This window comes from Folsomia candida, unplaced genomic scaffold, assembly GCF_002217175.1.
Source record: "Folsomia candida strain VU population unplaced genomic scaffold, ASM221717v1 Fcan01_Sc007, whole genome shotgun sequence".
NCBI classification, from domain to species: Eukaryota; Metazoa; Arthropoda; class Collembola; order Entomobryomorpha; family Isotomidae; genus Folsomia; species Folsomia candida.
In genome coordinates this window covers 5,712,675-5,729,268 of record NW_019091199.1, presented here as the reverse complement: position 1 = coordinate 5,729,268, position 16,594 = coordinate 5,712,675, and the positions used below count along the sequence as shown (strand labels likewise).

At 40.3% G+C, this 16,594-nt stretch overlaps 1 protein-coding gene and 1 long non-coding RNA gene across 7 annotated transcripts in view; one reads left to right on the top strand and one right to left on the bottom strand.

Annotated features, from left to right (window-relative positions):
- Nucleotides 1–16,594, top strand: part of LOC110852265 (disks large 1 tumor suppressor protein) — a 65,538-nt gene that overhangs the window by 30,633 nt on the left and 18,311 nt on the right. For 5 of the 6 annotated variants that reach the window (XM_035853832.1, XM_035853830.1, XM_035853829.1 and 2 more), the window contains exons 3-4: nt 221–1,622; nt 12,302–12,441. In XM_035853832.1, the coding sequence (XP_035709725.1) occupies nt 221–1,622; nt 12,302–12,441 (1,542 nt within the window). The remainder of the gene's footprint in view (nt 1–220; nt 1,623–12,301; nt 12,442–16,594) is intronic. The other variant, XM_035853835.1, reaches the window with a different exon arrangement.
- LOC118436235 lies at nt 13,358–14,324 on the bottom strand. Its single transcript, XR_004835297.1, has 2 exons — nt 13,937–14,324; nt 13,358–13,864 (listed from the first exon to the last, which is right to left on the bottom strand). It is a non-coding gene; the product is annotated as an uncharacterized LOC118436235 (long non-coding RNA).

The following is a 16,594-nucleotide window of genomic DNA, read 5'->3' as shown; positions in this document are numbered from 1 at the left end:
TTTAAGGAAATTGGATATTGCTAAAAACAAAGCCTTGCTGAATTAAGAGCTAGTTGTCAGCAGAAAGAAGAGTACAAGTTTCTAAAAGGGGAAAAAATTGAGAGAATTGAATCCAATCGGATCAGCTACTGCTGTTTAGTAAATAATTAGTCAAGAAAAAATAGGATGACGGTGATCTTGATAAGAATACCACTAAACTTCCCCTCATTATTATTACTAGCATACATTGTGCCAGTGTCACCATCATCAACATCCACACTACCATCCCCGCCACCACCCACTTCACCCACGTCACTCTTCGTCTGACCAGTGTCACTCCGAGTACGACTCTTACCCCACGACCGAGTTGGATGACGGGCTCGTCCTCGAGCTCAAAGAAAGCCATCGCCAGAAAGACTCGCCAAGAAGTTCTGGTCTGGCTCAGAACCAACAAAGTAACACTAGCAGTCGCCACAACCACTGTGCCTGTCCACCAGATCCACATTACAATAAACAACAAGATGGTGGCTTTAAACCACTCAGAAACGGTGGGGTCGGGCTGGAGCGGCTCCTCTCCACGAGGGACAACAATGGCCGGGTCATGTGCGACCTCGTCCTGGCAAATGCGAAAGGTCCCCAAGAGGGTCAAGATGCCGGTGGAACCGCCACTTTGGGCGGGTCACGAAGAAAAATGGTCCAACAACAGCAACAACAACGACGATTCCGCGATAGAAGTTTGGACAGCTCGGATAACGAGCATTATCAAGGTCACCCGGGTAACAGTGACGTCCGCCGGGGTGGGTCCCTCTTTGGTTGGAAACCTCGCCGAGGTCAAAGCCAAAGTGAGGGTGACCTCTCCCTCGACACTCCTCTACCCCCACCCCCACCACCTCCCTCCCTTAAACGAAGGGTATTCAACCACACAGGGTCAAAATCACCCTCTCCATACTACGACTGTGATCCCTTCTCGTGTCCGTATGGACCCCCCTCCGCATCCGAGCTTCGTTGTCTGTGTCCCCCAAATCCGTGCTGTGATCCCCAATATTTCCAACAGACAACATCTGGACAACAAGGTGGTAGTGGTAGTGGTGGGAAAGATGCTAAAAAGGCTCCTCCCCAGTTACAAGGAATCCTACGAAATTCCAACTCTTCCTCTGTCCGAGGAGATCGACAGATGCAAACTTTCCCATCTGCCTCAATCTCCACGTCCACCTCGACCGACTGCTCGCTGCTCCCACCACCACCCCCACTGCTGGATCTGGAGCAGCAGCAGCACCAGCCCGACCGTTTTCTAACAGGAGGGAGACAAAGACATTCAATGCCGTCCGAATTTTACGATGCTTCTCTAGCTTATTGTCAATGTGACGACTTTTACAACAGAACACTTCCATTACCCAGCGTGAGCGCGGGTGTGCTCGACTATGGTGGGTATGATCCCACCCTGACTATGACTTTGGCTAATAGCCCATCCATGTTCACCTATGGAGGACCTAGTCCGGCCGGTGGTGGTATCAGTAACAGTAACAGTAACGTTAACTCCTTTGATGACTGTAATCCTTTGGATCCGCTTATGTACAACGCCGCGCCACCGATGGGAAATGGACCTTTAAGTCTTCCGTTAAATTTAAATCGCTCTCCAAGAGGTACTTTCTCCCACTTTCTTTTCTTCTTATGCCGCCGTTCGACCTTGTTTATTTCGGAAATTAGACCGACTTTGACTTTCACCTTTGACTTTCTCTAATTCTCCTATAGCATTATTAGAGAAGCCGTATTTTTTCTTAAAGAATGTGAATCCAATCCCAATCGTTTCCTTGCTCAATGGCAGAACGGATATTGAACTTTGTAAATTTAGAAAGTTGTCGCTCTTTTTCATTGTCTTTTGTCAATTTGAGCGCATTCTTTCTTCCTCCCAAAGAGAAAAGGACCGAGTGATTGTCACATTGTAAACTAAACTCTTTCAAACTTCTTATGTAAACTTTGCAACTTTACTCCTGCCTCCTGCTCAATGACTTTTTTTTGGATTGGGTGAGCCTAAAGTGCAAAAAGAACGGGCTACTTTTCTCTGGTATGCTTCCCCAGCGAAAAAAGTACGTGTTAAGAATTCCAGAGAAAGAAGGTGTCGTTTTAGAAGAAGTGATGATAAAGTTGAAAGAGTGAGTGAGACGATACATGAAAAAGACGAAAGTTGACTCCTTGGTGTGAAATGGGGCAAGTTTTTGGCGTCATGTTTTTCCGGCACCTCTTGATATTTTATTGAGACACCTTTTTGATAAAGTTACCACCTTTAATCATGTCTTGGTGCCGTGTTAATTAATAAATTATCAAGAAGGAGTAGATATTTTAGGCCCCGTTGTAAAAATAAGTTTGATACAGGTTTTGTAAACTTTTGCGCTTTTTCTTTATTACAACTTTCCCCGGGTCGAGTTATGATTTCTATATTCGTGTAAATGCGTGTAACTTATATCTCTTGCGACCCACCTTTGGCGATGAAATGGGATTTCTCTGTCTGCCCTCCGTAACTCTTTTTCTTCTCGGGAGGCGAGCCTACACACATTTTCCTTTTTGACGATTTAATGTCCCATAATGAAAACTTAAATGACAATCAGTCCCTCCTAATTTAATTTATTAGTTGGTGGCGTAATATTGTTTTAGAGTGGATGAAAACTAGGGTGGCACGTTTCCCACATAAATAAATTGGCGTTTGCTTTCTCCATTATGGAATCATCATCCCACTTCCAAACTCCTCACCCCTTTCCAACTTTCTCTCCGCGGTTGTGTTTCCCCCGTAATGCAATTTATTTTTACGATTATTACATTCGAAATCCATTTCCTGTGCGTAGTCCTGCTGCTCGTTGGCATTTAAACGGTGCCTTTTTTATGTAGTGTAGTGTTGGTTGGTTGCTGGTGTCCTGTGCCACCTAGTAAAAAATATGTTCCTTCTTTTATTTACCACCCATTTAAACGGGGGCCTTTTGCACCTCGTTTTAATTTTTCAATTTTTTTTTCTCTCTTTCTTTTTCTCCTCCTCGCTAAATCTTCCGCGAATGAAATAAATGTGATGAGAATGTAAATTTTATACGACGTGGCTTTAACTCGTCGGTCGAGATTTAGATGAGAGAGAGAGAAGCAAAAGGGAAAGTGAGATATGGAGAAAAGATTTGACAGTGCAAGTATAGAGCAAGAAATCTTTTGTAAGTCTAACCGGCAGGAGGAGAAAGTTTTTAAGGTGCAGTCTCATGGTGTATGACGACACCCCACCAAAAACACGCACGTTTAAGTGAGTTGTACAATAAATTATGGTAACTCGACCACCACATACAGCACAATCTTCCGCTTGAGATGGTTCAACTTTCTCTCTCGGTGGGAAGAAGAAGAAGAAGAAGCAGCAGAGAAAAAGGACAATATTTCATTTCACGAGGAGAAGAAGAAGACTAATCACGGTCGGTGGTGGTGGTGGTGGTCCAAATTCCATATCTTTTTACTAGTTCAACTTCATCATTATCAAAGCCAAGCTCTCCTCAAATCCTGTTCCCATTTGGAGAACAACGAGCGAGAGAGAATGAAAAAGAAAAAACTGGCTTCTGCTGCAGTTTAGTTTTGGGATGTGGAAAAATGGTTTATTTGGTGACTGACTGGACTGACCACCACCACCGACCAAGATTCTGCTTTCATTCTTACTTTGTGTTTGTGTGTGCATCTCTCATGCTGCAAACGGACGGAGAAATGAAAACTTTCTCCCATTCTTATCCATGCACTTGATAATATCCTCACTCACCCACGAGAGAGGAGAGGGAATACTTTCACACGCTTCTAGTTAGCTGACACCAACTTTTGATGGATGAAGTAAAGCCAAAACCCAATCTCCTTCTTCACTCCTTGAGAAGAAGAGAAGAAGAAAAAGTTGGTCGTGGATGGTTTGTTGTCGGTATAAGTACATACAGATCTCGGCTAAAAACTTGGAGGATACCAATGACGTGAATTGTACTATCCGAAAGAAAATGTACACCGGCGCTTGGGAAAAGCTGGTTGGATGGACGGACACGGCTAGTTTATTATTTTCCCGTCCTCATTTTTATACGGGGAGAGAAATTTTTTTTTCACAATATAGGAAACCCGAGTAAGTAAGTAAAATGGGGGGCAGATGTTCTCCTTGTTAGGAATTTGCACTCCAACATTGTCCAGTTTAGTTATAAAGTCTGTTTAGGATTGGAAAAAGCCGGGTTGAAAGTGAAAGTTGGATGATTTGCAGGGAATTAAACTTGACTTAGTCCGCATCTATCACACGAAGGGAACAAATGTCTGGATGGCCGGAAAGAAAGTGATAAAAAACACTCACACTCTTGTTTTCTTCACATACACAAAAGCTTGCCAACCTTATTGTTCTTCTAGAGAGACAGATGGAAGGCAAGGCAAGGAACTAGCACTTTTTTCGCGAAGGTTTGCTCAGTTCTCTTCTCTTTACACACGAGTAGTTGAATTGAAGTGGGTGTAATTTCTCAAGTTTTTTTCTCTTCTCGTTTTCCTTGTTAAGTTGAGGCATCCTTTGGATGAAGAAGAGAGGTCGGAGGGTAGTAGTCGTCGTTTTATTTGTTGGTTTGGTGGGTGATTGACACAATGTTTTCCGTAATTTATTTTCGCAATAAATGCGAAAAGGAAGAAGATAAAATTTTAGGGAAAGTGATTCAATTAAAATTGTTGGTTCTCTCTTCTGTAACTCATCGCTTGGGCAAATAAATAAACAAGTTTTCTTTTACTTGTTATTTGCATCATGATGAAACCACAGGGAAGATAATCTCTGGTGTACGTGCGTACAAGTTGTGAAGGAACGAAACTAGGTAAAGTATATGTAAGTAAATTCGTTCCAACTTTACTCGAGATTAAGTGAACCTTGCACAAATAGAAATTGCATCCAGAGAGAGAATCGGATCGCATCATTTTATCCGATCCTTTGAATTCTCCGCCTTCTTGGGTGGTTTTGCTTGCTTGCTTTCTCTCCCAAAAAAAGATAAACTCTATCCAAACTAATCTCTGGAGAAGGACGGGTTTAAGTTTCAATTCGGAAATCGAATCTAATTTCCTCTCCCCCATCTGCTCCTGATTCTCTCGTGTCAGCACTACAAGTTGTGTTATATTTATATATAAACAGTGGTGCTTATCAGCAGCTACCCTCTTATCGGATTGAGAGTCTCTTGGTACATGATTTGGTGGGTGGTTGGTTGGTCTCTTGGTAATTGCCTCCTGTTGTTTCCTTCCTGGGTCATCGTCGCGGGTGGAGTAAATGATTATCGTTTAGATTTTGATGTTTACCATCCGATCCGTAGCGGAGTTGTTACTTTAACTTTATTCCGTCAAGCGAAAGTGGGCGCATACATGGAATGAGAAAACGTGGATCTGAGCTCACTTTACTGGGCGGGTTAGTGATGATGACACAACGACAGAGGTACCGCCGACATAATCGTGTTTGGTGTTGGCGACAATATTACGCTGCTCCAACTTTTATGCCCCGTGAAGTTGTACTACTTGCACATAATGTTGCTCTGGTATGTATGTACATACATATGTAGCAACAGTTTACGGGGGGAATATGCTGCAGATAACGGGGCTCCGACTTATCGATTGGATTCCGTTAACTGCATCGCTACTTTCTTTCGCGAGACGTATGTATGATGTTATGTGTGTTGCAGTGTTTTGTTGTGGTTTTGAAGGGAAAGAGAAGAAGAAGACAATGGGTAAAAATGTGTTGTTTCTTTTCCTTTTCCTTTCTTTGGAAATGGTCCTGGATACTTGGTAGTTTTCTGGCCTGATCTGTTTTTCATTTGGATTGGAATTCAGATTGGACTCAAAGTTGGTTGGTGAGTCCATGGGATGAAAAACATCATTGTGTTTTACGAGACTATTTCTTATTCTCTTTTTGTGGGGGCTGATTTTATGAAGAGTTGAAATGGTGGGAAATAAATTGTTTGAAGGCAAAATTTTTTTAGAGGTGAATGAATTGTACTAGTTTCTCCCTCCCTCCCTGTTGCGCTAGAATGAATTTTTTGCAGTAAAAAAATCCCTGGCTGGAATGAATATTCGTTTTTTTTCATTCATTTTGTGGGATTGGCAGCTGGTCCAAATTACTCGGTCACCTCAAAGTAAAGACACGATGAGAGGTAGTAGTAGGTGTTATTTTATTGTAACTTATTATTCCGCAGGAGAAAGGCTTCGGAGGGGGTAGACTATTTCATGCCGGGATATTTCTTTACATTTAAATCATTCCTGGACCCGAAAAAGTACGGTGAAAAGGAGAGGAAATGTGATTTTAAACTCGTAATAATGCCCGCCTTTCACTCACTTTCTCTCTCTCTTTTTGAGAAATATGGCCAAATCCTGTCTTCCGGTTAAAAGGTCGCTACCCAACTACCACTTGTACTCGAAGAAGAGTAACCTTGCCTCCATTCTTCTTCGCAGGAGGAGATACATACAGTGGTGGTGGTGACTTTGAGATTAGATAAAGTGGTAAAAATGTGAATGCAGGCTTTTTTAGGTGAGAGATCTTCTCTCCCAGAAACAAAGTTATTCACGTCTTTCTTTTATTTTATTTTGTGTTACATTCCTCGTTCCACTCCTACAGCGTGTTGGACGTCATGTTAAAATGTTGAACTACTCGAGGAAAGGGTGGTCGTGGTCGTGTCTTTGAGGCGTGCCGGGAGAGAGAGAGAGAAAGTGTCGTAAAAGAATCTTTCTACCACAACGAGTACAAGGAGCCATTCAAAATTCAGAATTTTTTCACTTGAACACATTCCAAGGAAAGAGGAAAAGTCAAGTCTAAGTCAAGGACTTTCTCTTCTTCTTTCTTTCCCTTCCCCTTGCGACCTTTGGGTCATTGATTGTGTGTATGTTTCTTTTTTTCTACATCCACGTCCCCACGACAAGATTGTTAAACAAGTCGTATTTATGTGATCTTTGCCGTCCCACTGATGATTCCAAGAGTGAGTAAGCTATTACGCGGGAATAAGTTAGATGGGAAAGGAAACAGCATGTACATACACATGTCGATGTATACGTATCGGTATTTTTTTTTGTTTCGGTGTAAAAAATCTGGCAAAACACAGCAGCGACTTTTCGTCTAAAGAGTGAGGACCAGGACCAACCTCGCCTCCCGACGAGTGAAATATGTTTACCCCGGTAAAGAATGTATTTGACTTTCTCCACCACTCGAAGAGAGAGTAAAAGAGTTGAGCATTCCACTCCAGATTGAGAGAAAGAGAGAGAGAGACCCATTATTACTCCACTTTTGTATTACCATTACATTAAGAGAAAAAGTAGGCTGGACCTTGTATATACTTTCACTTTTGTTTCTATCCACCAACCAATCTATACTCTGGATGGGAGTAACAATGCGCATTATTTCTCTTTCCCCTTGAAAAATGATATTAATGGATCTGACTGTTGTAAAATAGTCACATTCTTTATCCCATGAAACAGTTGAGTTGACTTAAATCGTTTCTGGAGATTAAGTTCTTGTGGAGCCCGTTAACTCGGTAGTTTCCCATACCGCCCCAATTCCTTGGACTTTCTTTTCGGCTCCCTTTATTTTTTTGGCTGAACCATTTTGATGAGAATTTACAGGACATTGTGAAACGCCAGTTAAGGGACCAACCAAGTCGTGTCGTGGTGGTCGGTCTGTTATATAAGTCAGTCATTGTACTGTTTACGGTTTAGTTGTTCCGAATGGAAAGTGCTCTGTGGACTGAGCTACTTACTTTCTCTTTAGTTATTGCAATTCTAAATAAGTATACGTACATGTATCGACGACGATGATGATGATGCTAAGCTGGAGAATTATTATTCTCTTTTCCTAAATGGGTCTCAAGTGGAAAGAAGGCAAAATACATTTCGGAAGAGAAAAAGTAAAAAAGAAATCGTGTCCTGTTTAAGGTTTCGGTTCACATTTTATGCCCCCAAATTCCAACTTTTCCTTTCTGTACCATCAATCCGGGTCAGATATGAAGATCCGGTCCATAAATTGCAGTCGGATTGAAATTTGATCCGTGTATGCAATCAAATAATAATCCTATTCCAGAATTTTTGTGTTACTGCTGCTCCCCCCAAAATGTGTTTTTTCCTGAAATCGTATTGCCATTTTTATGTTTATTTTATTTATCATGTTTTTATTAAATTTAACAGAAATTGTGACACGGGAGAGACGGGAAGAAAGAAAGAAACCGATCATGGAGAGAATGCAAATAATGTCAAGTTATGTAATAGCTTCTGCCATTTTGAGAGATGGGTATTTTATTTTTTTCTAGATTTATTTCGAATGGATTTTTGATCCCTACCCTCAGTTTTATTTGTTTTTTCCTGGATTGTCTTGCAATCATGGGTGTACATACTGCAATTTTTTTTATGAAATTGAGAGCATTTTTTTGGATTGTCTTGCAATCATAATGCAATTTTTTTATGAAATTGAGCCAGCATTTGATACGTTTATTGTGCATGCAACTTCTGAACAAAAATTTGACTACGTGGGAGACGAGATTTGGGTGGAAAGGTGAACGCTATTTTCGTCGTGTGGGCGAGATTGGTCGGGAAGTAAAAGTGAATAAGTGTTATGCAAAGATTTTTGAGCTGTTTGATGATTCGAGTGAGGTTTGTGATGCGAATGAATCCTTTCTAGGGTGAAATATGACAAGTATTTTTAACATCTTTTACCATTGAGGATCCATATTTGGGTTAAGTAGGATTTAGTACATATCGATTATGATGAGCTACATACGTATGGAACTAGATCAAAGGGAAAGATCTATGTATATCCTTCTCCAACAAGTCGCTTACTTAAATATTACACCCGAATTTGATTTACATTCAAATACGGCCAATCCAGCCCAACCGTCTTGTATTTTCTTCCTCCACATTGTTTGAGCTTGCACTTACGCACAAGAAAATAGGACGAATTTGAATCCCAAATTTAGAATCCTCTCAACAAAAGGGAGAGAGTTTCACACTTGAAACATAATTCGAGCTTGGTTTACTACTCTCGGGTAGAGAAACCGCCAGTGGCCGCGGAAGCCGTGGAGACATTAACATTGTAGGATAGGGGAGGGAGGGGTTTATATAACATGGGGAGATGATGGGGGCATCTAACAAGCGTGGAGACATTGTCCCCACGCTTCCGCAGCCACTGGAAACCGCAATAACGTTGAATTTCATTGCGCTTTGCAGAATGAGAATGAACATCCAAAATTATAATGATTCCCAATTTTCATGGTTTAACGGTAACCCTTAATCCAAGTGGCACCATGCGATGCGATGCGATGCGGTTGGAGTGTAGAATTTTGATGGCGAGGATTCGATCCGGATGCTAATACAGACCACGGTTTGCGGTGAAAGTTGACTGACTAGGACAGCATAGAGATTATGATGATGATATATCTAGTGCTTCATGTAAATATGTAGGTATAGTAATATGCATGTATGTGCGTAGGAGTTTAGCTTGCCTGGAAATGAGATGAGTTTTGAATTCTAATTCTCATTTTGCAACTGAACTCTTGAATTGTAATATTGGCCAAGAGAGTATTTAGTATGAAGTGATCGACAAGTAGTCAGTCATCGTGTCATTTCATTGTTCCGTGTTTAAATGAATTATTAAATTCACTTCTCTGAATTTATTTCACCCACTGAACTCTTAGAAGTCTGATGAAGTATTGATCTTTCTGTATTAAAGTTGCTACCACTTGGTATTACTTAAAGTTATACAAATTTGCTACCAATATGGTAAAACTTTAATACCGAGGTACAACTTAACGGTATTACTTACAGTAGGGTCAGGCGCTTAAAATATAACGATTTTGGCCTTGAATAACCCCGGAACGGTTTGTCGCAGCGGGTCAAAATTTTGAACCGACGAGCATGTTATCCTCAAATAGCCGTGTGCAAAAATTCAACTCTCTGCTTTCAAAAATGCCTCCCCCACAGCCCCCAGAAGGTGAGACAGTCATTTCAACTCGTTCCAAACTCCGTCTAAAAAATTCGGTCTCCGCAGAAAAGATTTTCTTTTCAAGTATTCGAACCAAATAAATCCATTTGACTTATATCGGGGGATTTTACAGGTATTTCACTATTCGAAATGATTTTTATCCCCATTCTAGGTTCAAGGTCGTTTGCATTATCTTGAGTCAACGTTGTCGTTTTCGAAGTCACTGAGTCATGATGAAAAATCACCTTATTTATTTTTTCACCGTACAATTTAGGAAAGTGTTATTCTAAAAGTGGTTTCAAAACACGGTCCACATCATACTTTGCAGATACGTTCACTTTTTGCGGGACTTTGATAAGTGGGAGGATACCACGACCGGACATTGCACCCACAACCATAAAATGTTTGAAAAAGTTCTCCTCACTGAAAACCACCAAATTTCTTGAATTTTTTTTCGGCATTTGTCGTGTACTAAGCTCTTCGAACCCAATTAGTAACTTGTAGGGAAAATAGTTCTTCGTCAATTGACACCAATAACTCACTCCAATTCCTCAACAGAAAATTTAAATAATTTTTTTTGCAAACACCGGCGAAATTTTTTTTGGAACAAGTTGAAATGACTGTCTCACCTTCTGGGGACTGTGGGGGAGGCATTTTTGAAAGTAGAGAGTTGAATTTTTGCACACGGCTATTTGAGGATAACATGCTCGTCGGTTTAAAATTTTGACCCGCTACGACAAACCGTTCCGGGGTTATTCAAGGCCAAAATCGTTATATCTTACGTGCCTGACCCTGTATCAATACCACTTTGGTAGAGTCATGCATGAATAATACCGCTTGGTATAATTTTAACACCAGATTTCTAAGAGTGTGCCAAACTCTAGGCGAGATGAGCTTGATGAGAGCTGTTAGAAAACGTAATATCATTTTAATTAAAGGTGGTAATCGCCAAAAGTAGGAGGACGTTTAGTGCGGTATTTTAGCAGCACGTAGAAAGTTTACAGAATATCAAGTCATATTTATTACGAGATTGTTTTTAGTGTCCGAGTAAAAGTGATATTATTTCCCGTAAAGTTGAAACCGGGGGTGATAAATCGTTGCGACAACGTAAAATGGAAAGTAAATCAAGTTTATGTAGGTTGATGAATAGCTGTGAAACAGGGTCCATAATAAAAGTTGTGCATTGCATTTCACGAACGGAACGTGGTGCGCACTGCGGGACGTCGAACGAAAGAAAGGGGTTGACAGATTCCTTCTGCTTTCACCACCACTTTTAACAAAAGAAAGATCGGTCAGGGTTCAGATTCTGTTAGTTCAAGCATTCCAAGATTTTTCCAGGGCAAGTTTTCCCCAAAAGTTGACGAACTAATTACTAAAATGTTTTAATAAGTGTGCACACCTTGACATGGATGGAAGTTCGAATTGATTGTATGTGAAAATGTATGTACGAGTTGACAGGAGAGAGAAAGTTTGCAAATGAAATTCTATAGATATTGAAAGTTTATTAGAAAAACTAGTTAACTCGGGAGAAACAGAAATATGATAAAATTCTGCTCCTTCCAAATTAAAATTGATTAATATTTTCTATCATAAAATGAAATTTTATACAATACTTGCTAAAAGTAGGATGCAATGTTGTAAATTTTCCCATTTGTTTCTACTGCAATTATGGACATTTGCGCTAGAGTAATTTTTTCTGATTGTGATTGTAATTTTGATTGTAAATATATTCTAGGTGATCCATCTACAATCGAAATTACAATCACAATCACAAAAAATGACTCCTGCTCAACCTCTCTATTACTTTGTTATCTTGTTATGACGCAGATTCACACGACGAGAAGAAAGTGAAAGTCATTGTGTTAACACGAAATCTCTTTCGATTTGCAGTTTTTGTTCTTCCCCGTTAATTTTTAATGACACTAGTAAATAAGTAAATAAAATTAAGGTGCAAAGCAAAAGTGGGAACATGTGCGAGTTAACAAACTAGATAAGATGCACTGTAAAGAGATTCTCGTCATGATTAAACCAGACGAGAGCTATAGGTATCCGAGTGCATTAAGGAGTAACTACGTTACACCCGTTTGTGAGACTAAATCGTCCCGACTGTTGGGATTGAATTACTCTCTTCTGCACCAACTACGCAAACGTTCTGTGTTGCATAAGAGCCTGGAATTCTCAATAGTTTATAAAATGTCACATGTACTCCATTCCGAGGAAAGTGTGTGATTTGTGTTTATAAAAATCCTTCTTTTTATCACGAGATCTTATTGCTTGCTTGCCTGCCTGCCTGCCTCGCACAAAATATGTGCATATCTGGATATTACTCTAACTCATCCTTATTTATTTATATCCATGTCACAGATATCCAAGAGTTCTACGAGCTGACTTTGCTGGACGATACTAAAAGCGTGCAAGAAAAGACGCAAGAGACAATTCGTATAGCTTCAAAATGGGAGGGGTCCGATGGTCCGATGCCCCTCCTGAATGCGGTTCAGGCCCAAGTAAGTTTTTTCCCCTGCTTTCTCGAATTCTGTAAGTATTTCAATATTTTAGGCTAATCTAGTAGCCCCCTCTTCCTCACTCGTGGGTATGTATGTCGTCACAATATATGTCCCACTTAAATCTCCCGTGTCCATTTAATCCTAGTGGTGCCGTTGCCGTCGGTGGTAGTGGCCCCGGAAGTGTGAGGATAATGTCCCCACGGTTATTCGATGTCCCCATCATCTCCCCATGCTATACAAACCCCTCCCTCCCCTATCCTGCAATGTTAATGTCCCCCAGCTTCCGCGGCCACTGGTCGCTGGTACGTACGAGACGTAATGTAATGCCACGTCAAGTTTTGTATGTGCCGACCATAACGTTACGCGAGATATGTTCGAGTATGAGTTAAGCGTGGTGCATGCATCCTCGGACTTAAGTAGCACTTTGTGTCATCCTTTTCCAAGAGGCAATGGGTCGTAGGAAAAATTCCTGCTCTCCTGCTTTCTCCTCTGGGCAGCATTCTTCTTCTTCTTGGAGAAAGAAAGAAAGAGGTGTTTCATTTTCGAGAGTAGTATGCAAAAAGGCGGACAAACCTTGCTCCTTTGCATTTTGAGTGGAAATATTCACGGGAGGAGTTGACGACGAGACACTTACGGCTTGGGTAGCCCACTGGGTGACATCCCACATCCGACGTCCACTTTGTTAGCGGAAGTAGAGTTGATTTGATTGTGGACATGGAGGAGAAGATGACGCAAGAAGTTTCATGCACATGGTACGTATCATGTCCTCTTCTTCTCTCCCATCTTTGTTGATGGAAGAAGGGAAATGTGTGGCTTCCGGTCTAGACGTCACTTTGATAAGGAGAATAAATGCTTATGTACAACGGCAGTATCGTGTTATCTGGAAAGTGCAGCGAAATGAGGAATTCAATATGTATGCAGGATGGAGGGGGAGGGTGTTTATTTTGTTGAATTTAGATCTTTACTTGGAAAATTAGTGGGTACATATTCAAATTTTAAGTTATGTAATGAGTACAATTCTTATTTATGGTCGCATACACATCATAATTTAGTGGCAAAACTCAAAGATTTGTTAGTTCAACAGGTTAATCATGTCGCTAGTAAAGTATTTGACACATTAGGAATTAAGGATCTTTATAAAGTCTAAAAAAAATTACGTAACTTTTTTTACCATAAAAAATTCTGCACTATTTAAAAGTATGAGTGGACATGACCATTAAACGTTTCCAGTGCAATCCTATTCCTTCCCACATTCCTATTTTCTCCGGCTTACGGAGCAGAATTATTGTAACCTTTTCCCTCCTACAAATCACGGCTTATGTCCCCGATATAAATTTGTTGCTTCCTTTCGGATGCTCTTTCCCAATTCGGATCGAGATAAAGACTTTTTGTCCCTTGTATAAGTGCGCTTTTGGTCGTTCGCCTTGGTTTATTCATGAGAGAAAGACAAAATTATTGATAGAAAGTTTCGCCCGGATTTTGATTTGTAACGTACTTTTACTCGTGACCATGTCCAAAGTTCGTCCTCCATCCAGTGTTTGTCCAAATCAGGTATGTAGTAAACTTGTAAAAATGCGTGGATTTTGTCGGATTTGTGCACACGCACAAAGTCGTCGAGGAAATCAACTGCATCGAAAAGAATGATGAGGGCGGTGGTGGTGGTGGCTTTGGCGTTCCTTGTTCGGTTTGAGAAGCGAACAGATTGTGGAGAAAGTGAAAGTGGAAATTACTCGAGGAGAGGAGGCAGCGTGTTGTGTGATGATGTAGATATTCCGTGATGGGCTGGAGAGACGTGCGTCGCATTATGAATAGTTCTTCCACTTCTTCTTCCTTCATCTTTTGTGTCCACCTAAGTTTATACATTGAGTTGCATTGCGGCATGTAGCGAAGAAGAAGGAGATCATTGCTGCTTCCCTTTTGACTCGCAATATACTTACAAAGTCGACCATCATATCATCCACTCGCAGTCGGGTTTATATTCTCGTAATGCATAATGATATTCTCATCTTGTTCCATCACAAGGTTTCAATGTGGGCGTAAATCTGCGGGTATTATTATACTTTGTTAAAGCATAATGGTAGTGGTAAAGTAAAGTTATATTGGTTAGCTGGATGTTTGATCTGATGGGAGGTGGATGTGGATGGGAGTTAACTCTCCACGCCACGATCACCCACCGTGGATAGATGGTTGTAAAAGTTTAAACTTTTGATGCAAGGGATCCACTCTGGTGGTGGTGGTGTTAGTTATCCAACTTTTTGTGCTGGTCATGTTTTCATCCTTTGTGTGGGTGGGAGGAGGTGGAAAAAAGGAAGAAAGTTGTCCAAAATTTTGCACTGACGCAATACACACACATACATATTTAACGGTTAGGAGAGGACAAAGTTTAAAACGCAGTTTTGTTAGTGTCAATAAGTATGTACGTTGGGATGGACAGCATGGTCATAATTTTGTGGTTGGTTGTACTGGACTTGGTTGTTTGGTTGGATGAGGAGTTATCCGAGTGTGGAAAAACGTGTAGGAAATTGTACATCATCTAAAATATTGATTTGTGGTTAGGCTGCTTTCTCCACGGACCTCGATTTGGTCTTGTTGATGAAAGGAAACAAGTAGTAAATATGAAGGGGGAGGGTGGACTTTTGTATGAAATTGGATGAACTATTTAGATTTTTGTCCCAATATGAAGCGAATATGCTCCAGATGTTTCACAAAAAAAGGGGAAACGTGTCACGTGTCTGAATCAATAGGCTTTCTTGTTGAATTTAATTGTTCGGAAGAAATAAGGAGAAAGTTGAAGAGAATTATGGACTGATTTTTTGAAATATAGTCGTCACTTGCATGCATGCATTCTCAATCGGAATAAAATAATTGAACTATTTATTTTGTGTATGGCTTTTAAAATATGTGACTAAATGTAGCTCTATATATTTCTAGAAAATTTCTTGAAAACTCTGTTTAAAAAAATTGGCAACATTTTCTCCCATTATGTCGAGGAGAACTGTTTTTGATGTTTTTTTTCTTCTTCATAAATTATGATGTTTATTGAATCTGGGTCACAAATCTGTTTCATACATACGCACACTTTCTCGGGTATAAGGTTCCGATTGATTTATTTTGGCGAATGAAATATTTGCAATAAACTGTGGATGAGATGAGAAAACAAAATATGAAGACTTTGGCAAACTGGCTTATTTGTAGCGGTTTGAAATTAAATTGGCATTGTGACAACTCCGTTTAATAACAAAACGCAAACTGTCGTCACATGTGTACATCATATCTTTGGAATGTCATGAGACAGACACGCGGACATTATTAGTGACCACAGCATAGCACAAATAACGAAACTAATAATCAGCATGGATTGACAACTTTCTTGTTATTTCTGTCCTCTGTTGCTTCATGTGTACAATTTTGACGAGGAGGCGGCAGCAGACTGTCAAAAACCTGGCATGCCCACTCTAAAAAATTTTACCCCCGGATTATCACCAACCGGCGAATATATGTGACTTTACCAGATGGTGATAATATGTCACCGCTCAGTTACAGGGGAATTGCCACGTGGGAACATCCACCACTAGTTCAGTGTCAGTCTATCACCACGATCACCAAAATTGTGACGGTGTGGTCATTTTTGACACCGGATTTTTTTTAGCGTGTGCTCGTGTCAACCTGTCAGCATAATTTATTCTTGTCTTTTCACTCACTCGAGACGGGACGGGTGTCATGCATTGATGGAAAGAACATAGGAGGACATTCTCATATGCAAATAGTGATAATATGTAGGATGAAAGCTGTGTGGGTGCGTAAAGTGCCATAAAATTAGAACAAAAGACATTCAAAAGTTTTGTTTCGCACAAATGACTTCATTTTGTTTGTAAAAGTTCAAAGGTTTGAATTAATTAACAATTTCTAATAATTATTTATAAATACATAGTTTTGGAAATGTTTGAAGTTTCCTGTCAAGTGTCACGCTGATGAGGGACTCATTTGAATAAATTCAATTTACCTACAAGACAAGAAAGAACTAACAAATCCTCAGAAAAAGGCGTGAACGAAAAACCTGAGGTTGGAGAAATTAAACTAATTAAACGTATTTAAATATAGCATTGTACAACGTAAGGTACTCAAACTTTCACTCTTGACGATACCACGTCCC